The sequence below is a fragment of the Gracilinanus agilis genome, chromosome 2 (genome assembly GCF_016433145.1).
Source record: "Gracilinanus agilis isolate LMUSP501 chromosome 2, AgileGrace, whole genome shotgun sequence".
Lineage (NCBI taxonomy): Eukaryota > Metazoa > Chordata > Mammalia > Didelphimorphia > Didelphidae > Gracilinanus > Gracilinanus agilis.
The window spans coordinates 670,988,896-671,013,004 of NC_058131.1; the positions used below are offsets into that span (position 1 = coordinate 670,988,896).

Genomic DNA, 24,109 nt, shown 5'->3' on the forward strand with positions numbered 1-24,109 from the left:
TGCTTCCGCCCATTCCCCTCCCGGGGCCCAAAGGAATTGCAAGGGCAGGAAGCAGACCAAGGAATACATCTTAATTTATTTTATTTATTTCTTTACAAATTAAAGATGCATTGAAAAAATAAACCAATGAGGAGAAGTGAGAGGCCCGGGGCATCCCGGGATGGGGGGCAGAGGCCAAAGGGAAGCCAGGCCCACCCACCTCCAGCTCAGTGCCTGCCCTCGGACCTGGGTCTGTTAAGAGGTTCAGCTGTCCTAATGGGTCAGTGCCAGAAACCATGGTGGGCAGGCCAAAGCTCCCGCACCATTGTCCATTGGGCCTCTCCAACTCCAGCCCCGGGGCCAGGTGGGGCAAGGCAGCGGGATCAGGGCCAGGAGGGTTGGCTCTGTGAGGTATTGCAAGTTGATGACCAGGCTCCCTACAGAACCATCCAGTGTGAAACACTCCCATGGGAAAGGGGATTTGGTGACACAGCCCCCTAGCCCCCACACATCTGGGTGTCATCCACCTCTGTGAAGGATCCCAGGCTTCTAGCAGAGAAGGGGTGGGTAGGGAGAACCCCCCAGTCTCCACCCACAGAGTGAACACCAGACATTAGGAGCAGAGGGAAAATGCTGGAGACTGACAGCTTCCCCCTCCACCTCCAACCCCGCCCCTTCCCTCCCCCCAATGTCTGCTGCTCCCACAGGCCTAGGAGAGTTGGGCTACCCTAGAAACACTGGCCTTGACCACCCACCCACAGTTCCTGGGCACCCTACATGGCATCCCTAATATAGGAAGTCACTGAGAAGAGAGCCGAGGCAGCACCCTGAACTCTTTTCTGTCCTTTTAAGCACTGCCCCAGCCCCCAGAATCCCCACCATTCACTCCTGCTGCCCCCTCTCTTGGCTTAGAGGCTGGCCCAAATGGACACAGAGCATTCCCAGAGTTTGGGTGCCTCTGCACCCCCAACACTGAGTCACACACAGTGAACTGAGAAACTACATTCATTATGACAGGGTTAGCAGGAAAGAGGGGAATAGAAGGAGTACCTGCCAGCAGCAGGACATAGTAGAGTGGTGAGACACTTGGACCCAGAGAGGGGCTGCCCTCCCGTCCCCTCCCCCACCCTCCTGAGACTGAGGGGATCTCTGCTTACATGACTTATAAGATATGAACTGTCCAGATTTCCCTGCTGTCCTGGGGGACTTGTGGGGAGCTGGCCTGGAGCCCTCTGCCCTGCACCCATTTCCTCTAGCTCAGTAGCTGCCGGATCTCCTTGTGCATGTGACACAGAAAGTCTACATAGGATGCACCCCCACTTAGGCTCTTGTCCTCCACCAGGAAGTGCTTGAACAACATCTCCAACTTGTCCTCTTGCTTCACCACGATGAGCTAGTGGCAGAGCAGAGATTACATTGGAACATGATGGAAGAAAACCAGCCCAAGATCCCTCCACCACTATCCTCCACAAATCACCCTTGGACCTAGTTAGTCATTGGGAAGTCAGTTACATAAGGGGAACATATATTGGGAACTTGGGAAGGAATGGAATTAGTACCTTCATGTATCGGGATCTCTGTGCACGGAAGCTATCAATGAGGTCACGCACCCTTTTGGACAACGGGTTCTCCAGGACTGGGAGGGCACTCTAGAAAACACAACTTATGGTTTCCCTACTGTATTTCAGCCTAGTCATGATTCAATGCAAAGCAAAAAAAGGGCCCAAAATGGACAATTCCACATCCCATGGCTCTCTGTAATACTTGGAAAAGACTAGCAGACCTTGCCCAAAGTATTAGTTCCCTATGATTCTGCCATGGCTCATCACACCAACAACAACCCTCTTCCCCTCCCAAATCTCCCAGGAGCCCAGGCCCTCACCAGGCCACTGGTAATCTGGCTGAAGGAAGGGACACTGAAGAGGCTCTGGACGACACTTTGCTGTACACTGGCCCCCACCCAGAGAAAAAGGTTAAGCCCATTCTCCAGTAAATACACATCTCCTTTGCTGAGGCGCTCCTCAGATGCCCGAACAGCTGGTGGTTCTGCACTGCTTTCTGCTGGAACCTTTGTCTAGGAATAGGGATAAAAAAAACAATCAAAGTCCCAGGAGCCAGTAAACCCCTAAACAAGACAAGACCAAGTTTCTCAGATTCTCTCCCTCTCCTAGGCCAGGTTCTACTTTCTCCCTAGCAGGAGCTCACATACCAACACCTCATCCTCACCAGTGGTAGGAGTCGAGGATAGAAGAAGACATTGGTTTCTGCCACATCCATGGAAGTAACCAACTGCCGGACGTAAGCCCGATCATCAGTGGTGACCTCAGCACCAGGCTGCAGGACGTCACTCTTCAGCACACAATTCAGGTAAACGGGGAGAAGCTTCATGCACTCTGGGAGGATGAGCTGAGGAAGGAAGAGGAAAGGAGGGGCACTTAGGGAACCTGAGAGAATGCCTCTCAAAATCAGCCTAAGCTCTACCCTAACTCTCATCTTCCAAGACTTCCCACCCTTTTCATCTCTGCAGCAATCAAAGCAACATAAGTCTCAACCACACACTTGCATCCTCTCCCCAAACCTGTCCAGCAGAAGATGGACTGGCACAATTTTTTCGGTAACAGGCCAGGATCTGGGCACACTGGCTGATGAGAGAATCACGTACTGTCTTCACAGGACTGCTCAGAACCCCCCGGTATGCTAAGAGAAAAGATACAAGGCAAGTAATTCCAAGTCACCCTTCTCCAAAAGACATTAATAATAGCATTTACCGAGTGCCTTAAAGTTTGCAAGCATGTTACATTTTATCTTCATAACCATTCTGAGTAGTGATATTATTGTCCTCATTTTAAGATAAGGAAACTAAGACAGGCAAGGTTAAGTGATACCTCATCTCAGAAAGCTTAACTAAAAAGAGCTCTGATTCTCATCAACCAACATCTCCCTTGCCTCCTCAGGTACCCATTCCTCACCAAACTTTGCCAGGTAGTTGATGAGCGTGTCTGTTTCACAATTCCGATATAAGTCAGCCAGCTGGGTACAGCAATTCAATGACAGGTTGTGGATACGGAGCCTCCGTTGCCCAGCACAGCTTGTGTAAAGCAGAGCGCACTAGATAGGTATACAAGCAAGAATCAGCCAATCTCTTTCTTCACAGCTGCTTTTGATGGCCCCATCCATAAGTGATAGCAGAAAAATCACAGAGGCAAAAAATTGTCGTCTCCAGTGAAAACCTGTGATTGCATTAGCTCATCTACATAGGGAACTACAGGCAAAGGAATTCCCACCACAAGTGACCGTCTAAGAGTGCCTGAGGCAGTGAGGCCCATAATCGATAAACCTGGAACTCCAAGGCTGGCCCTGTACCCATTGCTCCTCACCTGGATGAGGGCTCCACCATCTTCACTGAGTCGGTCGTCATGCTTGAATTCCACAGTCACTGTCTTGTCCCCATCCAGGCCTGCCAGTTCTACATCGGTTGTATTGCTCATGTAGAAGGCCCCAAAGAAATCCGTAGCCCGGATACCTGAGGGCCCAGATAGCCAACACAAAGGCTGTGTAATAGCAGTTCCTCAAACCCCCCTCCCAATCCATGCTTTCCTCACCCCATCCCAGGACCAACCAGTGCTTGTTCGGACACGCATGACTGCATCAAAGCCAACATCCTTCTGCACATCTCGACGAAGGTCACTGAGGAAGCGCTCCTGGTCACTTTCCACCTGCAGTTTCCCAGGCCTTGAGTCACATCATTGACTACTTTCAGAGCAGGACCTCCCTAACCACCCACCTATTACTTTCATGATCACTCTCCTCCCTGACCACAAGCTGTCCTCATCAATGGCATAGGTAGGACAAAAAACTCCCTGTATGTTGGGCAGTCTGTTTCAGTGTTCAGTACTCATACCTGGAAGCACGCATACTTGTAGATGGAGCCACCAGTGTGGTGAGGAACTATGCCAAGGGTGGCCACATCTACATACTGGTTAGGGAAGAGAAATAGGTCCACACAGCAGCCCTGGGCCACACACTCCTTGGCCAGGGACTGATAGAAGCTCGTCTGTGGCTGGAAGAGAGTCTAGGAGAGATAGGGACAGAATTTGGTCAACAAACACTTCATTCCTCATTGAGCATCATGTGAGATACAAAAAACATAATGTGTGTCTACAGGAAGTTACTATGAATCCCAGTTTATTTCTGAAAGAGGTTGTATCAAAGGATCTGTGGGGGGGAAAGAAATGTATCAAGCATGACGAATTTGTAGGGAATGAGATTTCTCATCTAAGCCTGCTCGCCCTACCACACCTTCTCCTTGTCAGTGTTGAGCAGCTTCCTGTCATCTCGGTTCTTCAACTTCCCAGGGGCATCTGCAATGGGCAGAGACGTATGGAACAAAAACAACTTCCCTGGACACTCAGCAGCCTGTAGATGGGGCAAGAAGGAAGTCAAAGAAAAGTCATGAACACCTACTAATAGACATTTCTCTACCAACAAGATTGAGGGGCTGGCTATTCCCAGTTAGTCCCTGAAAGAGCTGAGATCACAACTGACATACTCTACCCTTAATATCCCATTATAGCTCTATGCCTACCTTCAGGGCCTCCATTCCAGCCTGAATCACAGGGGCAAATACTGTCTCTGTCTCCCTTGTATCTGCAAACATTTCTGGAATCTGGTCCAGCAAACTGAAGAAGAAAAGTCAGTCTAAACAGCTATCTCCATCCTCATCCTACCCATCCAGGACAGAACAACCAATCCCTTCAATCACAAACTGTACTCCCAATGACAATTCAATTCATATATTATGTGCAAGGAACAGTGTTAAGTACTAGGGATGCAAACATAAAGCCCCTGCCCTCAGGAAGCTTACCTTCTTTCAGGGAGAATAACAAATGTACTCTACTAATATAAAAACAGTGAGATGCCTTTCACCTTGTTGGGAGAAGAGGAAGTAAAGGTATCTGAGGTGATCCTTACAAGAGTGAAATTAAATAGGTCTAAAGATTTAGAGTAGTAGTATAGTTGTGCTAGAAAAAGACTATGTGGATGGGTACAATTGGATATTGGAGCCAACATGGTAAGCCTTAAAAGCCAGAATGAGTTTCTACTTTATTTAGGAGGCAATGGGGTGCCACAAAAAGGTTTTCAGTGGGATGACTTAATGAGAGCAGTATGTTAGGAGAATTATTCAGGCAGCAATATGAAGTATGGATTGGAGAAAGTGGAAACTAAAAATAGGATCCACATTAGGGTTCCTGTTTTTCGTTTCCAATCCCACCAGGGATCCTGGGGGTCAAATCCATAGCTCTTCCTAGCCCCAACTCTCTCCCCTCCCAGCCCATCATAGATCATGGTGACACAGCTGGCCCTAGACCTCACCTGGTAATCACTGGCCGTGACTCATTGACATTGACCAGAAAGCCATCCAGCAGTGGCACAAACATATCAGCCACATCTGACACCACCATCATCTGTGGTTGGGCCAAGGAACTCTTCACATTGTAGAAGTGCAGCACCTTGTTATACGTGACGAAGCCAACACGTACAGCCGACTCCTCAGCACCACCTTCCCTGTGAGAGGGGACACTCCTCAGTAAAACTCAGCTGCCCCAATCTATGTGCCAGCTGCCCCATCTCCCCAAAGGCTAACAGGCCAATGATCAAATCAACAGCCCAGCTGTCCCACCATCCTTGTGGAAAGGGGAGGGTCCTCACCTGGGTAAGAAGTCCAACAGTGACTTGAGCTCCTCACAGAGGAGCTGGACAAGGCCACTCCTGACAGCATTGTAGGAGACATCAATCATAAAGATAAAGGCAGGGGGACGAGGAAACTTGTTGTTCTGAGGGTGAAGGAAATGTGAAGGGAAAGCAGAGTTATCAAGAGGATAACTAAGGAGCAATGGAAAATAAATACGATGGGACTAGACTGAGCCACCCTTCTACCTCATGATGACCTCACCTTGCAGTAATCCACAGTAGCCAGGAATTCATAGGAGCCCAGGGAAAGCTCAGGCCGGTCATAGAAGTCCACACGTTTACCAGTGTGATCCAGGTGTTGGAAATACTGGGGAGGAACTGTTAAAGGGCATGGTGGAATGTTACCAAGAAAACTACTTTCTCAATGTCCATGAAGAAGGAAGGGAAGGGTGGGTGGCCTATACTGCACTCAGATTTCAAACTTTCTGTCTCATTCCCACACATTCTCAAGTTTTCCCAGGATTCTTCAGATGGAACACTATCCCAGACTGACCTTCAGTTACACAGCTACAGAAGCAGCATTGGAAGCGCCTCCCACCTTCAATAAACTGCATAAAGGGGCACATGTAGGCTTTGCAGCGATTGCAGCGCACAGGGCCTGACTCCCCATGGTCCACCACATATGGAGGGGCCTAAGGAAGAAAGGGGAGGAGCTGAGACACAGGGTGACTGAGGTAGGTCAGACATGAGGGACAGGCACTGGGGCAGGGGAGAGGAATAACAGTAACCTAGAGGGAGAAGGACACAGATAGAGGGAGGAAGGGAAAAGGGAAGGGAGCAATGGACATGGGAAATATGTCCCTCAAAGTATGTGTGCTGTAATCTCCCCAACTATAAAATCAATTCTCTGTCCAGAGAGATGAAGACTATCTAAGCTGGTCTTATTTAGCTGAGGGCTATAATAGGAATTTGGATGGAAATTCCTAGATTCTCCTGGGAACTTTTACTTCGGATCTGTTCTCATCCTTCTTCCAAGTGTTTAAGATTCTTTGTCCTCTATATTCATCTCCCCCTAAATATGTAAGATTCCTGCCCTCCCAATAAATACTTATGACTCCTGCCTTCCCCCTAAGTACCTATGATTCCTGCCCTTACTCTAAGGATCTATGACTCCTGCCATCCAACCATTCCTGAGTATCAGTGACTCCTGAGGTTGATGAACATGAGCAGGTGAGGATTCTCCAGCCAAGTACCCAACTATCTTCCTGAGACTAAAGCACACAAATACATCAAGTAAAACAGGTTTCTGGGGGGAACTCTGAAATCTTCACTCAGACTCAGTACAACTCTTCCAAACTAGATAGATCAGGATGGGAATAATAATCTAAGACCACATTCAACCACCTCCTGCACTCTCCACCAGAAGTATTTATACAACCTTTTGGATACAGAAGCTATAACTCCTCTACCAGGGTCTTAACTGGCAGCTGCTTAGTTATCATTAACCAAGCAGGCTGTTTGTTAAGGTACTAGATAAAAAGATAAGGATCTAGGCAAAAAGGAAAGTCTATCTTCCCCTGATTCATTCAAGCCTGAAGGATAACAAAGGTAAAAACTGAGACACTGGCTGTGTCTAAACTCCTTAGAAGAGATTCTTCTAATAGGTAGTCCCAGAGTTCAGCTGGCTCACTTTGGTAAAATACCACCTCCCACTACTTTTCCACCCCATTTATTCAAACCAAATATCTTTTTTTCAGACTGGTAGGAACCTCTAAATCCCCCTACCCAGGTTTATCCCTATAATTCCTTCTAAACATAAGCCCTCAGAATGATAAGCCAATGAGGCCTTTAGCTCTATCTATTCAACTTCAGCTTCTAAAAGTTGGATGGCATAGTAGGAAAGACCCAAGCTCAAACCATACCTAGGACACTAGCTGTGTGATGCTACAGAAGTCCCTTAACTTCTTTGAACCAGTACCTCAAGTATAAGTGGAATTAATAATAGGGTTTTTGCATCAAATGAGCTACTCTACGTAAAGTATTTTGTAAATCCTAACTCATAATTATTAATTACTCCCACCTCCCTGATCCCTCAGAGGGGCTCTTTCCCAAGAACACTTACCTCCTCAGGGGGCAGCCTAGCCAATGGCTTGATGACAGCTGCTAGGGGCACCTGCGCCTGCTTGGCCATGTCAGATGTGCAAGGGATATTATATGATGTGCACCGGATATATCGAGGACTTGCATTCCCTGCAGAAAGGGTAGAGAGCCAGATTTAAACCAGGATGTCTTAATGAATACTCCTACCCACACAGAACCTACAACCAGCACCAGTGGTGGCCTTGTTCCTTGCCAGAAGGACTAATACCTACTTAAGACACTACCAAAGCTGGAGGCAATGGTTAAATCTACCTATATTCTTTTTATGAAGGTCCCTCAGGGATGAGGAAAGAAAAAACCCCATAGAAAGGTGTCAGTGCCCTGCTCACCTTGGTCTTTCACTATAAAGTTGGTGGTAACCAGGGGTGGGACTTGGCCTCGTGCTCCAGTGACAAATGGTTCTGACCCCCGGTTATTCCTATCATCTTCAATGACCTGGATCTGCAGGAGTGAGGGGAATGGGGTAGATGTAAAAGGAAAGAAACCAGAACACAGAAAGCCAAGAAATGGAAGAGAACAGAGCTGTAGAAACAGACTCTGATGATTTACCAAGCAATATACCTATCCACACCCAACCTCCTAGGTCCCTTTTCCTTTGAGACACCAGTGAATGGGTTCTGAACCTAATCCACATCCTCAATCCCCACCCTCAAGTCAGAAGCACTCTGAGGAAGCAAAACTGGGGAATGGAGGAGGGGTATGTCAGGTGGTTGATGGGCTGGGCAATAAAATCTCTTAACCTCTACAAATGGTTAAACCCACTCTGCCCCACCTCTCTGGGCATGATTCTAGGGCAATCCAAATATAGACCTTATGTCGATCAGATACCCTCTCCCCAATATAACTTCCACTTCTTTCCCACAAGTTACATTTGGAGTCATAAGGAAAATTTGGAGTCTTAAGGAAAACAGATAGTGACAAGGTGAAAATGAAACTACCTGAAATGACCCCACACTCAATGGAAGTACAATGGGCAAAGAGGATAAATGGTGAAGTGGGTAGGGGAACAAATACGGCCTTTGTCTTGAGGAAGTACTAGAGATGAGCATAAGAAAGATGCTGCATCTTATTACTCCAACCCTGATTCTAGACCCCCTTTAACTTGACAATGGAATGGATAACATTATTTTAGACCAGTGGTTCCCAAACTTTTTTGGCCTACCGTCCCCTTTCCAGAAAAAAAAATATTACTTAGCGCCCCCTGTCACATTCTATCACTGCCCCCTTACAGTTATTCACCACCCCCAAATGCACCTGTGGCCATCACCACTTCCCTGGATCACTGCAGCACCCACCAGGGGGCGGTGGCGCCCACTTTGGGAATCACTGTTTTAGACCAAAGTTTCCCTTCATCCTTTAAAGATGCTAAAGGGAAAGGAAAGCAGAAAAATCTGATGGGTCAATACAAAATATTCCTGGCCAGAACAGTCATCTTTGGTCACCCCAGGGACTGATAAATGAAGCCAATAGTAAACAAGGCATGCTTTTGATTCCCCCCCCCACCTCATATTCCAAAGTCCTTCATAGCAGAGGGAGGAGTGAAGTCAATAGTATCCAAGAGTTCATGAGGAAGAGGTCCAGGCCAGCTATACCACCCCTCAACCCAAGTTGGCAGAGCCTCTTACAGACTTGCTTAGTCCCTAAGCACCAAGGCCCTGTAAACCAGTAGCCCTAAAGAGGCTTGGACTCACCCACAATAGGTAAACCAGCATCAAAATGGGGAAAATCTGACTCCTATCCTCACCTTGTCTTACCACAATGCCTCAGAGAAGCAAGTGGGGGGATAGTCATGAGACAAATACCTATCAGGTGAGGGAGGGGAATGGCTGCTTACACCAATAAAGCTTTCTAGAAACTTCATTCCCACTCTTCCTGTGCTGCTGTTCCTAGCCCTTACGTTTTTTACAACATAATAAGCAGACATGGGAGGATGGGTGGGTTGAAGGATGAAAGGAGCCAGGGAAGGGATGAACACAGTGAATGAAGTGAAGTTGAAGTCACAGCATGCACAGGTGGCACCAACACGAAGAAGACACGCACCCCCCACCCCCAGACTTACTGGGCTAGGAATGGCATCAGGGTCTATTCTGTGCCTGGTTTTCTGCTGAGGAGGCAGCTCATTGAGTTGCTTTTAGTTTGTGTTTTAATAATAAAGGCAGCAAAAGGACACACAGAGAGAAACAAAAGAACAAGCAGATGTTACTTCTCTCAGCCCTGATGGAGTTAGACACATATATCTGGATCTCTGAAAACATCAAGGAACCAGGTTCCCTCTGGGTGTGGAACCCCGCGTCCCTAGCCTCCCAACTTGAAGGCTCTGGGGGCTCAGGGTATGACGGAGGAGGACGAGGAACAGGGCACAGACAAATGCCAAGTAGCAAGTGTGGGGAAAAGCTGGGCAGGCAGAGACATCCCAGGGAGGAAAAGGGGTGTTCCCACTTGACCAGTCAACTGAGCAGGTATCCACTTAGGAGATTCATCATCACACTGAAAGGGCATGACCTCAAACCAGCTGGTCTTCCATTGCTCCAAAAGAGCTCCGATTACCTGGGAAAAACTTTGCTTACTCTACTCTCAGCCAGGCAGCCTGCCACCACAATGGTAACTACTCCCAGGGGGACTAACCCCACAGAGAGTGGGAAAAGAACACGATGAAATATGATAACTTGAAAGTATTACGTAGTGAGCAACACACCAAATGCTGTGGCTGGAATGGTTTAGGGAGCTGATTCAGGAAAGAGTGGCCCCCTGGCATCCAGCCTAACCCTTAGTGGTTCTGAAGTTTCCAACCACTTCAGGAATAAAATTCACTCTCTGAAAGGAAGTACTTCTGCTGTAGGCCTTTCAATTCATATCCCTTTAACAAGCAGGGGAAACACACCCCCCCGCCCCCCACTTCCCCTCAGTATCAATGAAACTTGAAGAGCTCTATCTATCCAGGTTTTAAGAGTAGGAGAAATGGTCTCCACCCATGTGCCAAAGATGAGGTGATCAGTTCTTAAGACTTCCAAGGTGATATGCCTCACTAAAGTCCCACTACAGGTCCACAAACAGTAAGAGTTCACATTATGTCCTACTCTACCACACCATTCTCCCCTTATTGCAAATAATAACAATCAAGATTTACTCTTAAAGCCTCAAAAAAAAAAAAACAGAGATGACATGAGGGGAAAAATGTTGCTTAAGATTTCTTCCCTTCCTCTTCAGCTTAGCACACACAAATAGGCACGTGCACGCATACACTGTGCACATATACAAACAGCCATGATCACAAGACAGTGTACCTACAGGACTAGGGATGGAGTCAGGATCCAGGCGCTTTGGAGGAGGTGGCTGAGGAGGCCCAGGTTGACTGCCAAAGTTAGGTGCTCCAGAGTAGACTCCCCCATAGTTGGGCTGAGGGCCTCGAGCAGGTCCAAAGGAGCCTGGGAGGCAAAGGCACAAGAATTACAATCTCATAATAAAAGGCCTAAGGACTTCTACAAAAACAAAGAGATAAATCCTAAGGTACAGCAATTAGTGGGATGAGGGTAATACTCCCAGCTCACTCACCACCAACATGGAAAAACCAAGTGTAAAGAGTACTAACTAATCTTGGAGTCACAAGTCCTGGGTATTAACAGTTTAAGAGCTATGTGACCCTGGACAAGTCCTTTAACTTCCCTAAGCCTCAGTCTCTCCATGTTAAATGGAGTCAATACTTATACTACCTATTCTACCTCCAAGGGTTGGGTAAGGAAAGCACTTTGCAAATCTCCCAGTATTCTATCATATGATTATCATAAACTCCTGAGATGGAGAGCTCCTGATAATCTACCTTCTAGTACAGTGATGGGCAAACTACAGCCCATGGGCCAGATGCGGGCCCCCTGAAATGTTCTATCCCAACGCTGGACATTATTCCTAATCTGACAAATAAAATGAGCAGGACTCAATACAATGAAACTTCAAAAGAGTTGCCTTAGAAACAGACTAACAGATGAGCATTTCCTTTCCTTTGGCCCCCTCTTTAAAAAAGTTTACCCATCATTGTTCTAGTACATACAGAAAACCAAAGGCTACCCACCTATTTCAGTAGTCAAGCAAATGGTTCTTAAATCCATAGCATATGGATAGCCAGATTCCCTAGCTTCAACAAAGTCAACCTGGGGGGAAGACTCACCATTTTGTTGTACTTGATAGCCTGGCTGGGAGGAGTGCATAGGAGGTGGGGGTCCTGGGGGGCCAGTCATTGGAGGCTGAGCTTGTGGGGGAGGTGAGGATGCATGGTTGGACTGGCTCACTGGAGGCCCCCCAAAGCTCTGTCCAGGCATGGATGGTCCAGCAACTGAAGGAGGTCTGGGGCCCCCTGCTGCTGAGGGTGGGAAACTAGAAGCCTGCAGAGGAGCAGATCGCTGTGGGGTTTGGGCACCAGGATGAACCTGGGCCAGGCTAGTGGGTGGAGCCAGGTTCTGAGGGTAAGAGCCATATAGATTGGAGCCTGGAAAACTTCCTGAAGCTGAAGCCATTGATGTAGGTGGCCCTGAGAAATAGAAAGGGATAAGTTACTACCCTAGTGTTTGTTCCTGCTTATTTAACAAGTTGCTTCTCTATCCACACAGCAGAGGTAACTGTAATTGTCCCATCACACAGGGAAGCAGAGTTAAGGAAGCAGAGTTAAGGAACCCATCATAGAACTTTATAGCTTACATCAGTCACATCTACCAAGGACCTGGTAAAAAAAAGTTCTCAATGGCAAAGTACTTGTCAGTGTCCAATGGTTCCATATATAAAGCTGGTATGGTTTAATTAATGGAAATGTCACTAAAGATGCATGATCACCTGTTTTACCACTGCATCCTAAAGAGGATATGCCTTCTCATCTAACTTGAACATTGAAACCCCCTACATGTGCTGTATTGCCCACTAGAGGAACTCCTACTTTCCTATCCTCCCCCTACCCAGGTTTATATTTTGGACACAGTAAGAGGTTAATAAATGCTTTTTTTCATATATTCCTTGAGGGACAGGGAAAGAAGGAAAGGCTGCAACCCCAGCCACTCACCATAGCCTAAAGCTGAAGGAGGAGGAGCCGCTGGGCCACTGATCTGCATCCCTGCCATCTGAGTAGTCACCTGTGTGCTGGTTGGGGGAGGGCCATATGGCTGAAACGGGGCTGGTTGGTTCACCAGAGGGGCCACTGGGGCTGGCACAAATGGCTGAGACACAGGAGGCCTGAGGAGAGAATAAAAGTAGAGGTAATAATAGGATCTAGGAACCCTGGCAAACTTGCTAAGAATCCCTAGCCCCAAACTACTTTACCACTTTTCCCCCTAGCCGGGTCTCTGCCAAAACTTTTTTTCTCTTTCATATCTACACATACATTGTATAAATTAATTATCCAAATTGTGGATCCCGTCAATATTTCAAGGATCTGTCTTTTCTTTGGGGTGATGTCTTCCACTGCATAAAATGCAATCCTTTTAAACTTAGTCATTAAAGAGATCCTATGCCCATCTCCTCGTCTTTCCCTTCCCAACTTGCAAAACATCACCCTGTGCCAACTTAGTGAAGTTCCACACTGAGTTAGGCTTGCCCTTAGACAATTGTACATATCAACAGTATCACTTCAACTACATTCAAAGCCTTTTCACCAAGGAAAGACCCACCAGAGACTGTACTCTAATGTCAAAGACTTCAAGAATCCAAAATCATCTTGCCACAATGAAGTATTGAGTTAGAAATTTAAGAGACAATACTGTGAGCCATTTTTCTTAGTGGCATTTGTGGCAAATATAGCTTTAAACGTTTAATTATGCAACAAATCTCCAGAGTATCTACTAATGACAATACCATCTTCTTTGCCTAAGTCCTTCACCAACATAATTGCCACAGTATGGCAGTCACCAATTCAGGAGCTAGAAGGGAAGGAGCATTGTGTTATACCAACAATATATTGGTCATATAAATGTAGTTTGAGGCTTCTTCCCACAATAGAAGTGTGAGCCAAAAAGTCAACAATTTTAGAGAGCATTTGATTCAACATAAGAGTTAATGCTTTCAAATGCCAGTTGACTGGGGAGAAGGAAGCTAAAAAAACTTTTCAAATTCTCCTAAATTAGTTCCTCATAGTGAGGTTTCATTATTTACTTTAAATTATTTTGTACTTTCCTAACATTGGACATACCGAGTTTTTTCAGATACAACATTCAAATATTAGTACAAAAATTCATTTCAAATTACAAATTAAGAAAATTCATTTCTAGAAGAGTTGTAAAAAGCATACACACATATAATGCTAACAGAACTGAAAATTAATAGAATCTTTTTATACATTATCTAGAAGTTAACAATAAGAATCATGTCCTTTAACGAAATCATGCCATTATTGGAAATATTCTCCAAGAATGTTATCATAAAAAATAAGATATTCAATGGAGATAGATATAATTTGTTTAGAAATATATTTTTGCAAATATAAAATACTGAAAAACCTAAATATCCCAGTGTTGGTAAATGGCTGAATAAGCTATGGCATATAAGTATAATAAAATGGAATTATTGGTGTACTAGAATGGAATTACAGCAACACATCAAGGATCTGTGTAATGTTAAATCTACTTGATTTCAACCCATTAAAAATTTAGAAAATAAATCTTGAGCAACTGCCCTAGGCCCCTGATGACAAACCTATGGCACTCGTGTCAGCACTGATACACAGCCATTTTCGATGACATGCGGCCGCATACAGAAGTATGGGGCTGCATGCCAAGTTATGCTGTTTTTTTCTTGAAGTGACACACCACCTGAGTTATTCTCAGTTTTTTGGCAAATTTTGACACACCAAGCTCAAAAGGTTGCCCATCACTGCCCTAGGCTCAGAGAGGCTGTGACCCAGCCATGGCCATAGACCAAGAGTCAAAAGGGACTGAACTGAGGGATTCCTGACTCACCATCCAACATTCTCCATATCATCCTACTAGTAGACATGATCAATGAAATGAAACTAAAGAAATTTGGAAAGGATTATATGAAGTGACAAGTACATAAAATAGAAATAGCAAAAGACATTGACTATAAATAAAACAAAGAGAAAACTATATACACAAAGACGAATCACAAGAGATCATAGGATGAAGCCCTTTGAGGACATGACTTCAACCCCCTCATTCTGAAGGAGGAAGCTAAGGTCCATAGTGGTTGAGTTACTTGCCAAAGTTCTGCCTATAATTTTAACAAGGTCCTTCTGGTGTTTCTATGTGGGGGAAAAAAAAACTCCCTTGGACAAGAGCCCAGACTCAAACTCTATGCTAAAGAAAACTATGTTACCATGAAGACTTTGCCCTCTCACCTCTTTCTTTTATGTGTAATCCACAATGAACAAAGTTCTTATATAACGTCTTACTGTGGGAATTTTATTCTATACTGTTTTTTCCTATTTGTTTTACTTTCTCCACTACACTGTGGACAAGACTATACTTTGTACTCTCTGGCACCTAGCATGAGGCTAATTAAGCACATAGTAAATACTCAATGGATGCTTGCTTCATCAACCAGCCTTCCATTAGCACAGATGATTAAGAGCTTATTCCATTCTTATCGAACGTAAATTTATCTAGTGGCCCCAGGATGATGAAAGTCACTTGTCACATGCCTAGCTAACAAAAAGATGGGAAGTTTTCCCAGGCTATTTCGCTCACCTTCTTTCATGTACATGTATAAATCTAAAATTCTGAGCCTTTTTACCTTCTCCTTTGTTAACTGAAAAACAAGCAGCACCCTACTAAAGAAGGGTCCTAAAAGAAAAGCAGCTCCCAAAGGTCCTGGGAACTGCTTTGCCAAATGGTTTGGACAGCTTACCATCTGGGCCTTCCTGCTACACTCCTTCACAAGATACACACAAGTCCTCATTGCTTCTGCCTCTGTGAAATGAAGGGGCTGCTCTTCTCTCTATGCATTGGGACAAGACTGGCCTGAGATTCAACCAGTCAGCTTGTGAGAAGAGTGGGCCTAAAGGATCTCAAAGCCTTTTCCTATTCTTTCCTAGTATTCAGTAAGGACAGCAATGTTAACTGCTAAATAGTAGTTCAATAAGGATACTAGTAATAGTGGAAGACTGGGAAAAGGAAAAAAGAGAAATAAAAAAGATAGGGAGAGAAGGGAAATAGATCAAGAAAGGGAAAGAAAGGAAAGAAGAGAGATAAGAAAGAAAAAGAAAAACACAACAAAAGGAAGGGGATCCACTTGCACTGTTTCCTACTTCTCATATAGTCTTGAATCTGTACAGGGTAACACAAATACATACCTCTGCATCTGAACAGTGGAGCTTGGCCCATTCTGCACATCTCCTTGGCCAAACTGGCCATATGCAGGCTGACCACTAGGAACTCGGGCTGTAGTAGAGGCTGGGGGTGTTCCCGAGGAAGGTGGTGCTCTTGGCACACCTAAGAGAAAAGGACAGAAACTCGGTGATTACAAAAAGGTCTCCTTTTCTCTACCTTGGGCCAGAGACTCAAAATATAGATCAGTGAGCTCAGGTACTTATTGGCCACTCCCCCTGCTTCAAAGTGAAGATGACACTACTGATTGTCAATTCTAGCCATGGCAGCCATTCTTGACCTGAAACCTTGAACAGAAAGCTTCCATTACACCTATCAGTGTCACTGGCTGAGCCCTCTATCAGTCACAAAACCCTTCAGAGATCTTCATATTGAATCTATTGCCAAATCCTATGGATTCTACCTTCTCATGATCTCTCATATACATCCTCTTCTCTCCTCTGATACAGGTCTTCATCATCTCAAATCCAGGAAATAGCCTACTCTGATCGATCTACCTGCCTGAAGTCTATTCCCCACTTCACTACCATTCATTTCCCTAAAGCCTAGATCTGACCATTATCATCCCCCCATTCTCCAACTCAATAAACTTCAGGGTCTCTTTATTACCTCTAGGATAAAATACAAAATCTTCTGTTTGGTTTTCAAAGTTTTTCATAATCTGTTCCCTTTTAATCTTTCCAGTTTTCTGGCACTTAACTCCATGTATTCTACAAACCAGCAACACCACCCTCTTTGTTGTTCCTTGCACAATACACGACATTCCATCTCCTAACTATGTGCCTTTTTAAAAGCTCTCTCCCATATGCCTCAAATTCTTTCCCTCCTCATCTCTGCCTCCTGGCTTCCTTCAAGTGTTATTAGCTCAGATCCCACCTTCTGCCAGAGGTCTTTTTGGACCCCCACATCCCACATTTTAGTACCTTCTTGAGATCACCTACAACTTACTCTGTATATATCTTGCAAGAACATAGTTGTGTGCTGGTTGCTTTCATCATCAGAACATGAACTCCAAGGACAGTGCCTATTTTTGCCTTTCTCTCTACCCTTAAAGCTTAATACAGTGCTTGGCATATAGTATGCCCTTAATAAATGCTCAGTGACTTGATCTGACTCTTACACTCCTTCAATTTAGTATAGACTTGCCAGTTTCCCAGCCCAGATGTTAACTTTCCTGGGGGAAAGCACCTAAACTAAGGGTTAGCAATTTATGACACACATGCTAAAAGTAGCAGATAAGGATTTTTTTTGGAGGGACAAAAAGATCTTGGCTATGCAAAACATGTGAAAGGGAGAGGGAGGGCTGAGAGTCAGTTCCTTTCACCCACTGTGTTCATCTATTCATTTTGCATTCCTAATAGACCTAGATGTCAGGAGTCCTCTGCCATCCAGCATATCTTAGATATGTCTCCACTAAAGGCTCCTCAATGAACTCTAGTTCCACTCTCCTCTCACAAGTTATGCCATTCCTGACCCCTGACAACATGGTACAATGGAAAGAAGCCATTTTTTTGGAGTTAGAAGAGCTAGATTGGAACCTCAGTTCTGTCACTTACTATATGACTCTGCACAAGTTGCTTAATTTCTCTGGTTCTCAGTTTACTAATCTGTTAAATGAAGAGGCTGAACTAGATGGCCTCTCAGATTCCTTCCAAATCTAAATCTATGATCCCATGAACCCATTCTTATTTTTAAGGAAAGAGATAAGCTCTCCTCTACGCCCTTCAAAGGGGGCTCAACCTCTTTCACCAACCTGACAGGCAGTTACATTATCCACTTAATTTATACCACTTCTATTCTGCTTCACTTTGAATAACAGAATTTCAGAGCCAGTAGGGACCTTGGGGATCATCTAGTCTAACCTGAACTGCTCAAATGATAAAGAAACAACACTCATTGAGATAAAAATAACTGTTCTAAGGTAACATGGAGCTTATTTATTTCTAACTATCAGAGCTAGAGGTGCAAGTCAAATCTTCTGATCCAAACTGGAGCACTCTTCCATAGTATTAGTCCAGTTTTTTTGTTTTCCCCTCAGTGGAAGCAGAGACGCCTAAAGAGGCATGATAAACTTAACTTTATAGCAGCATCATGGCATATAAAAATGCCTAGAAGTCAAAACCTGAGTGCTAGTTCAAGCAATTCTATTTATTAACTTTGGGACTAAATCATTTTAAACTTCATTTTTCTCATCTGGAAAACAGGAATACTTACTTTATCTACTTCATAGGGTTGTGAAGAAAGGACTTTGTAAACTTCAAAGTATTACATATTAAATTAAAGTTAGTCATTAAAAGATATATGAAAGTGTTTTATAAATGTAAAATACTGGTATTTAGTAATCATAGCACAGACCCACATCTGTACCTGTCTCAGATATGGCTCTTCAGGAGATGCCAAATTCCAGTCTGATATAACAGGAGTTAAAAGGCCTAAGGTGGACTCTGTTATGGTCAAAGTTCCAAACAAGAACAGGGCAGGAACTTTACAAATCTGAGAACTTGTTTTTTACCTTGAGTTAATCTGTGCATTTCAAACTTTGACTTATAATACTTTGTTCTCATTCTTCATGATCCTTCTACAAGTCCTCTGTGGTCTCTCCTCTCCTATATTCCTAAACTCATTGTCATTAAAAACACTGTTAGACACATACCAGATACTATAATCAAGAGTGTACTATCTTTGATTCTGGGTTAATTTGAAATAAGGTATAGCATCCCACTTGTCCATACAATCAGTACAACACTTTCTGAAGGAGTATTACAACAAAACATGAATCCAACAGAAAATGTCAGAGTTATTTTTTTTCAAAGCCCTCCGAAAACACACATGCTATCCAAAAGACAGAGGTACTTGTTGTAAGGCTGCTTAGGAAGCAAATGACCTCGGCAGAAATCTATAAAAGGCATGAAAAGTCAGACACATAAACTCTACCCCTTCTACTGAACAGCCATTTCCCTAAGCTCTCAGTTCTATCTAGTCCTAAAAGGCAGAACCCACACACCAGGAATAGTTCCTGAATCCTCAACATGGACCAAAAAAGGGCATAGAACAACAATGCTTCTACCAGCCAAAGTTTTGTAAAGCATCTATCCCTACCAAGTATGGAACAACTGTGTATCCATGCCCCTTCCCCGTCTAGCCCTTGCCAGTGTGCCCAAACTGGCTGAAGCCCAAGGAAATTAGAACACCACCTCATGGTGCTATCTGTAAACAATGAATTATCAATGGACACAATGTGGAAGCTACACACCCATTAAATGTCACAAAGGTGAATCAGAACCAGAAATATGAAAGAGTAGACTCATTCCACATAACCCTTCATAGCACACAAAAAGACAGTTACACAAAAGCCTCTCAATGGGACACTGCCACCACCTCCTCATAGCTTACAAATAATTCAAACACATACATACCTGGGGGAGGCAGTTGCTGATAGCCTGGCATTGGACCATTGTAGGCTCCATAAGGAGTAGGGGGGATTATGGGTCCTGGCTGCCCACCATAGCCAGATTGATATCCTGTGTAGCCAGGCTGAGGCTGTCCATATGGCACCCCAGGGGGAGCTGGCTGATTGACATTCATCGTGAGTGCATCCCCAACCTGGCCTCACCTGCAGGGCAGGAGAAAGGGGAGAAGGGAGATAAGAAGTGTCCAGAAACTAGTTTTCCAAAGTTGCAACATATCATATAAGTAATACTCAGTCCAAAGTGGGGCTGGAGCTAGCTGCACTTGAGCAAAGTCCTCTGTGAGTTTCTGCTCTGAGTAAGAATTTGATTGGAGCCCTATGCAGAGTCTCCCAGTGAGAGGACTAGGATCTCACAGTGCAAGTAATTCTCCCTGGAGTAGAACAGCAACCCTATTTTCAATTTGTCTGGCATTTCTCTAATCTGACTCATGATGACACAAGAAGATTCTAAGAGGATACTTCTATCCACAATACAATTCAAGTAAATTACCTCTTCACACCCCCAAACCAATAGAATTAAGATGCTTGAGAACAGTGATGGTTACATCTTTTTCCCTACATTCCCAGTGCCTAGCAAACACAGAGAAAGGGTAATTAACGTTTGCTGAAGTTAAGAATGGGACAAATATTACTGAATCCAGACTAGCTGGCTGAGGTTGACAGCAGTAAATCTAAATGCTATCCCACCTCCAACCCTTCTGTTAAGGTGCAAGGCAGGTCTTTCAAAGGCTACCTTTCTGATCCCTGTTCAATGACGTTGTGGGGCTTAATAGGCAGCATACTCAGCTCTCACTACTTTTATGGGATGGGCTGTCAACTGGGGGAAGTGAACTCTGCAAATGTGAGAAGGGAAAAAAGTGGGGGGTGAGCGGGAAATTTCAAAAACGAGTGGGTGGGAGAGACGACCTATCAGCCCCTAACGAGCACACGCTTCAAACCGCAGGGTCAGTAGCACCTTTGGAGGGTTGTGGGGGGAAGGGTTCAGGGTGACAGCCCCAAAGGGGCGGGGCGAGCTCCCCTCCGCTCTGAAGGCTGGGGGGGTCTGTCCCTGAGGAAGCGACCAAGGAACTTGGGGGAACCAGCAGATAACCAGGGCCAAAGATTGGGAGGGACGGGCGAGACGACTGGATCACCTCTTCCGGTCAAAGGGGACTCCGGGCTGGGCAGACCCCGCGGTGCAGACCAGGGGGGAGGCTGGACGGGGCCCACCGGCTCGGACTAGAGGGTGAAGGGGTGAAGGCCCACCGCGATAGGGGTCCCGGGCCCTGTCCACTCCAGCCCGGCCGCAGCCCCGCCCCCAGGCTCCTCCCTTCCCCGGCCGCACAGTGCTCCCCCAGGAAGGGCCCCCCAGGGCGGCAAGGCTGTCTCGTCACTCCCTAGTCTCCTCTTAGTCCTCCTGTCCTCGACCTCTCCCCCTTCTCGAAGGCCTCACCCGGCTCCGGCTCCAGCGCCTGCCCCGGCTGCGCTCCCAGCGTCGCGACTCTCAGGCCCCACTTCCGGTTCCGAGCCGGCCGTCGTGTCGCCGCCGGAAGTGCCTCCCCCGCGCACGGAGGCCTTGGCTTCGGGAGCTGCCACGTCCTCACTGAGACGACACGTTTGGACCCGGATGTAGCGCGTGCGCAGAGGCCACCGCCTCCTCCCTGTCATGGCGGAGTTGGAGAAAGCTTTGCTGTTTCTGACGTGTTTCCGCTTCTTGCGATGATGTCATGCCAATAGCGCTGACACCCCCACCTCCCCCCTTCCCTTAGCACCGCTCCCTGAGCTCACCCTAAGTCTAAAGCTTCGTGAAGCTTTGAGCTGCTGAAATGGACTCCAGGACAGCGCTTCTGTGACACATCCGTGACCTCTCACCCCCAACCCTGGGGTCTTGGAGACCCTGATGCCAAGGACTCCAACTTTGAGTCCAGGCCCTGAAAGGTAGAGGAGGCTGCGTGGTTTCCTTCGCCAAGCCTAGGGCTCCACTGCAGAGCCCTCTGCCGGTTGCTCAGATGCATGCAGAAACCGTGTTGTAGGTAGAATGGAAGTTCTTCCAGGATTGGCATTGTCCCCCTTCAAGCGTATTCCTAGGGCCTACCACGTTTACTAGCACATAGAAAGAGATAATAGAGGCAGCTAGATAGCTCTGTGGATAGGGAGCCAGACCTAGACACGGGAAGTCCTGGGTTCAAATGTGTACTCAGACACTTCCTAACTGTGTGACCCTGGGCAAGTCACAAACCACAATTCCAAGCCCTCACTGGTCTTTTGCCTTGGAACCAATACACAGATGGAAAGTCAGGGTTGAGAGAGACAGACAGATTAAATTTAGAGATTTAGTTGATTAATGGAATTTTCCCTCACAGAATTCCCATCTGAAGTGATATGTCCTATCCCTGACCCTGAAAAACACAGGTTTTGGGGGGACATAATGATGATGGGTGGTGGTAGTAGTGGTGATATCAACAACACAGAATAAGAGAAAAAGGAAAAACTGCAAAACATTACTGCAAGCTGCAAAGATTCACCACTTATCAAATACCCTATAAAATACATCAGAAAAACTTGCTCTTTCAAGCTGGCAGGGCCAAAATTCCATGCTACAAATACAGACCTCAAAATATCCTTAAAACTTAAACCAGTAAACTATACTGGAGCTGGAACATTATCATAACCAAACTGTTGTTCACTAGTGCCAAGACATGACCTAAAACAACTAAAGAATAAGTTTTTAATAGTTGTAGGCATACTAAGTACCCGTCTATAATCTTGAAATTGCATGGAACAAAAAGCTTTCAAAATATGGAGACTTAGAAGAAATTAAAAACACATAGGAGTAGGATAGGATACATACATCATTGCCATTCTGTTTGCTACTGAGGTTGTACTGAGGATACTTTCAGCAAGTCTACAAAAGATAAGCATATATCCTAATTACTTTTATTAAATTACAGAAAGAAACTGTTTTATACTATCAAAAGATTAATAATAGGATAGCAACTTGTTTCAGGGCATTTTCTAGTTAAACTCCATTGAGCAAGTTGATGAAAATGATTTCTCAGGAACAATAATAATTTCTATCTCATATCCATCATAAAGATGAGAACAAGATAATAAATGTGAATGAAGTCTTTTATGGGTTGCAGTTTCTCCTGCTGGTGTTGACATGTAGCTTTTGGCTGTTTTATCTGTCTTCATATATTTGTTCCACTTTGCCCCAGAGGGCAGATGTAGTAGTAGTAGACAGAAATTACAAAGTAGATTCAAGTTCTCTGTAAAAAATAATTTCCAAGGTGGCTCAGTTGATTGAGAACCAGGCCTAGAGATGGGCAGTCCTGGGTTCAAATATGGCCTCAGACACTTCCTAGCTGTGTGACCCTGGGCAAGTCACTTAACCCATTTGTCTAGTCCTTGTCACTCTTTTGCTTTGGAACCAATGCACAATATTGATTCTAAGATGGCAAATTAGGGTTAAAAATTTCCTAACATTTGGAGCTATACAAAGGGAGGTAGAATTGATTACCTCAGGAAAAGTGAATTCTTTCTTACTAAAAGGCTTCAGAGGAAGACTGGGTGAACCCTTTTTGATACTATAGAAAGGATTTCTGCACAAATGTGAACTAGAATGTATCTGGTGTCTGAGGTGCCTTCTAACTTGGTGCTTTTATAATTTTGTGGTAGGCTGTAGAAGACTTCCAGCACAGTGGATAGCTCCTCTATAGAAGATAATACTAATAATTGATACTTATGTAGCACTTTTAAAACTTACAAAGTACTATATACACAACTCGTTTTATCTTCATTACAACCCTTTGGGATGGTTGGTATTTGAGATACTATTTTTCCTATTTTAAAGATAAGGAAACTGACTTTTAAAGTGTTAAGTGAATTGCTTATGATTATGTATCTGGTAAGTTAAAATTGGAAAGCTGCCTCAGGACTTGTCTTACTCTGGTTGCAATGATCTTTCTACTATACCACAATGAACTTCATTTTGCAGGAATTTGGAGGAGCTCAGGGCCAAGAATCATTGATGATGAAAAGATATGCATAGATTATGATCTACACTGAGTCTCTATCACTGATCTATCAAAGAAACACATTTTTATTGTACTTTACATTTTTCAAGCACTTTCCTCAGAGCAATCTCATGCAGATATTTTTAGTCTCATTTTTCCAGATGAGTGAACCTGAGGCTCAAGACACACAGAATATAAATGTGAAAAAATATTTAATAGCCTAAATTTAAAATTATCTGACCACTAATTATGCAAACACTTTGGTTAATCTTCTTTAATAGAGCCCCTCCTTTTTTGGAACCTCCTGCATTAGAGGGACAGCTGGACAATTGCTGCATCAAGCAAGCAAACAAGGAAACATTAAGTGACTACAATATATTTTGGAAGAGTAGCTCCAGAGTATATGACATGTATATTCATATGACATATACACACACACACACATATATTTATAGATGTGCAGATAGGGAATATATACACACATAGAAATACACAAT

At 44.8% G+C, this 24,109-nt stretch overlaps 1 protein-coding gene across 1 annotated transcript; it reads right to left on the reverse strand.

Annotated features, from left to right (window-relative positions):
* Nucleotides 1-64: 64 nt before the first annotated feature.
* SEC24C (SEC24 homolog C, COPII coat complex component) lies at nt 65-21,127 on the reverse strand. Its single transcript, XM_044659071.1, has 23 exons — nt 21,050-21,127; nt 19,565-19,761; nt 16,115-16,253; nt 12,875-13,044; nt 11,993-12,352; nt 11,119-11,255; nt 8,160-8,271; nt 7,793-7,920; nt 6,224-6,362; nt 5,933-6,048; nt 5,689-5,813; nt 5,353-5,544; nt 4,565-4,658; nt 4,279-4,395; nt 3,881-4,051; nt 3,599-3,695; nt 3,357-3,502; nt 2,949-3,087; nt 2,558-2,676; nt 2,206-2,385; nt 1,862-2,053; nt 1,539-1,628; nt 65-1,372 (listed from the first exon to the last, which is right to left on the reverse strand). The coding sequence occupies exons 2-23, from the start codon at nt 19,731-19,733 to the stop codon at nt 1,232-1,234; spliced, it is 3,273 nt and encodes a 1,090-aa protein (XP_044515006.1). The 5' UTR covers nt 19,734-19,761; nt 21,050-21,127; the 3' UTR covers nt 65-1,231.
* Nucleotides 21,128-24,109: the final 2,982 nt, after the last annotated feature.

What these genes read in the sequence shown, in the direction of transcription:
- SEC24C (XM_044659071.1), bottom strand. Translation starts at nt 19,733, where the DNA reads ATGAATGTCAATCAGCCAGCTCCCCCTGGGGTGCCATATGGACAGCCT. An exon ending in CTGACTCCATCCCTAGTCCT is followed by an intron (nt 8,272 to 11,118) that starts GTAGGTACACTG and finishes TCACTCCTGCAG; the next exon opens with ATCCAGGTCATTGAAGATGA. An exon ending in CTACTGTGGATTACTGCAAG is followed by an intron (nt 5,814 to 5,932) that starts GTGAGGTCATCA and finishes CTTCACCCTCAG; the next exon opens with AACAACAAGTTTCCTCGTCC.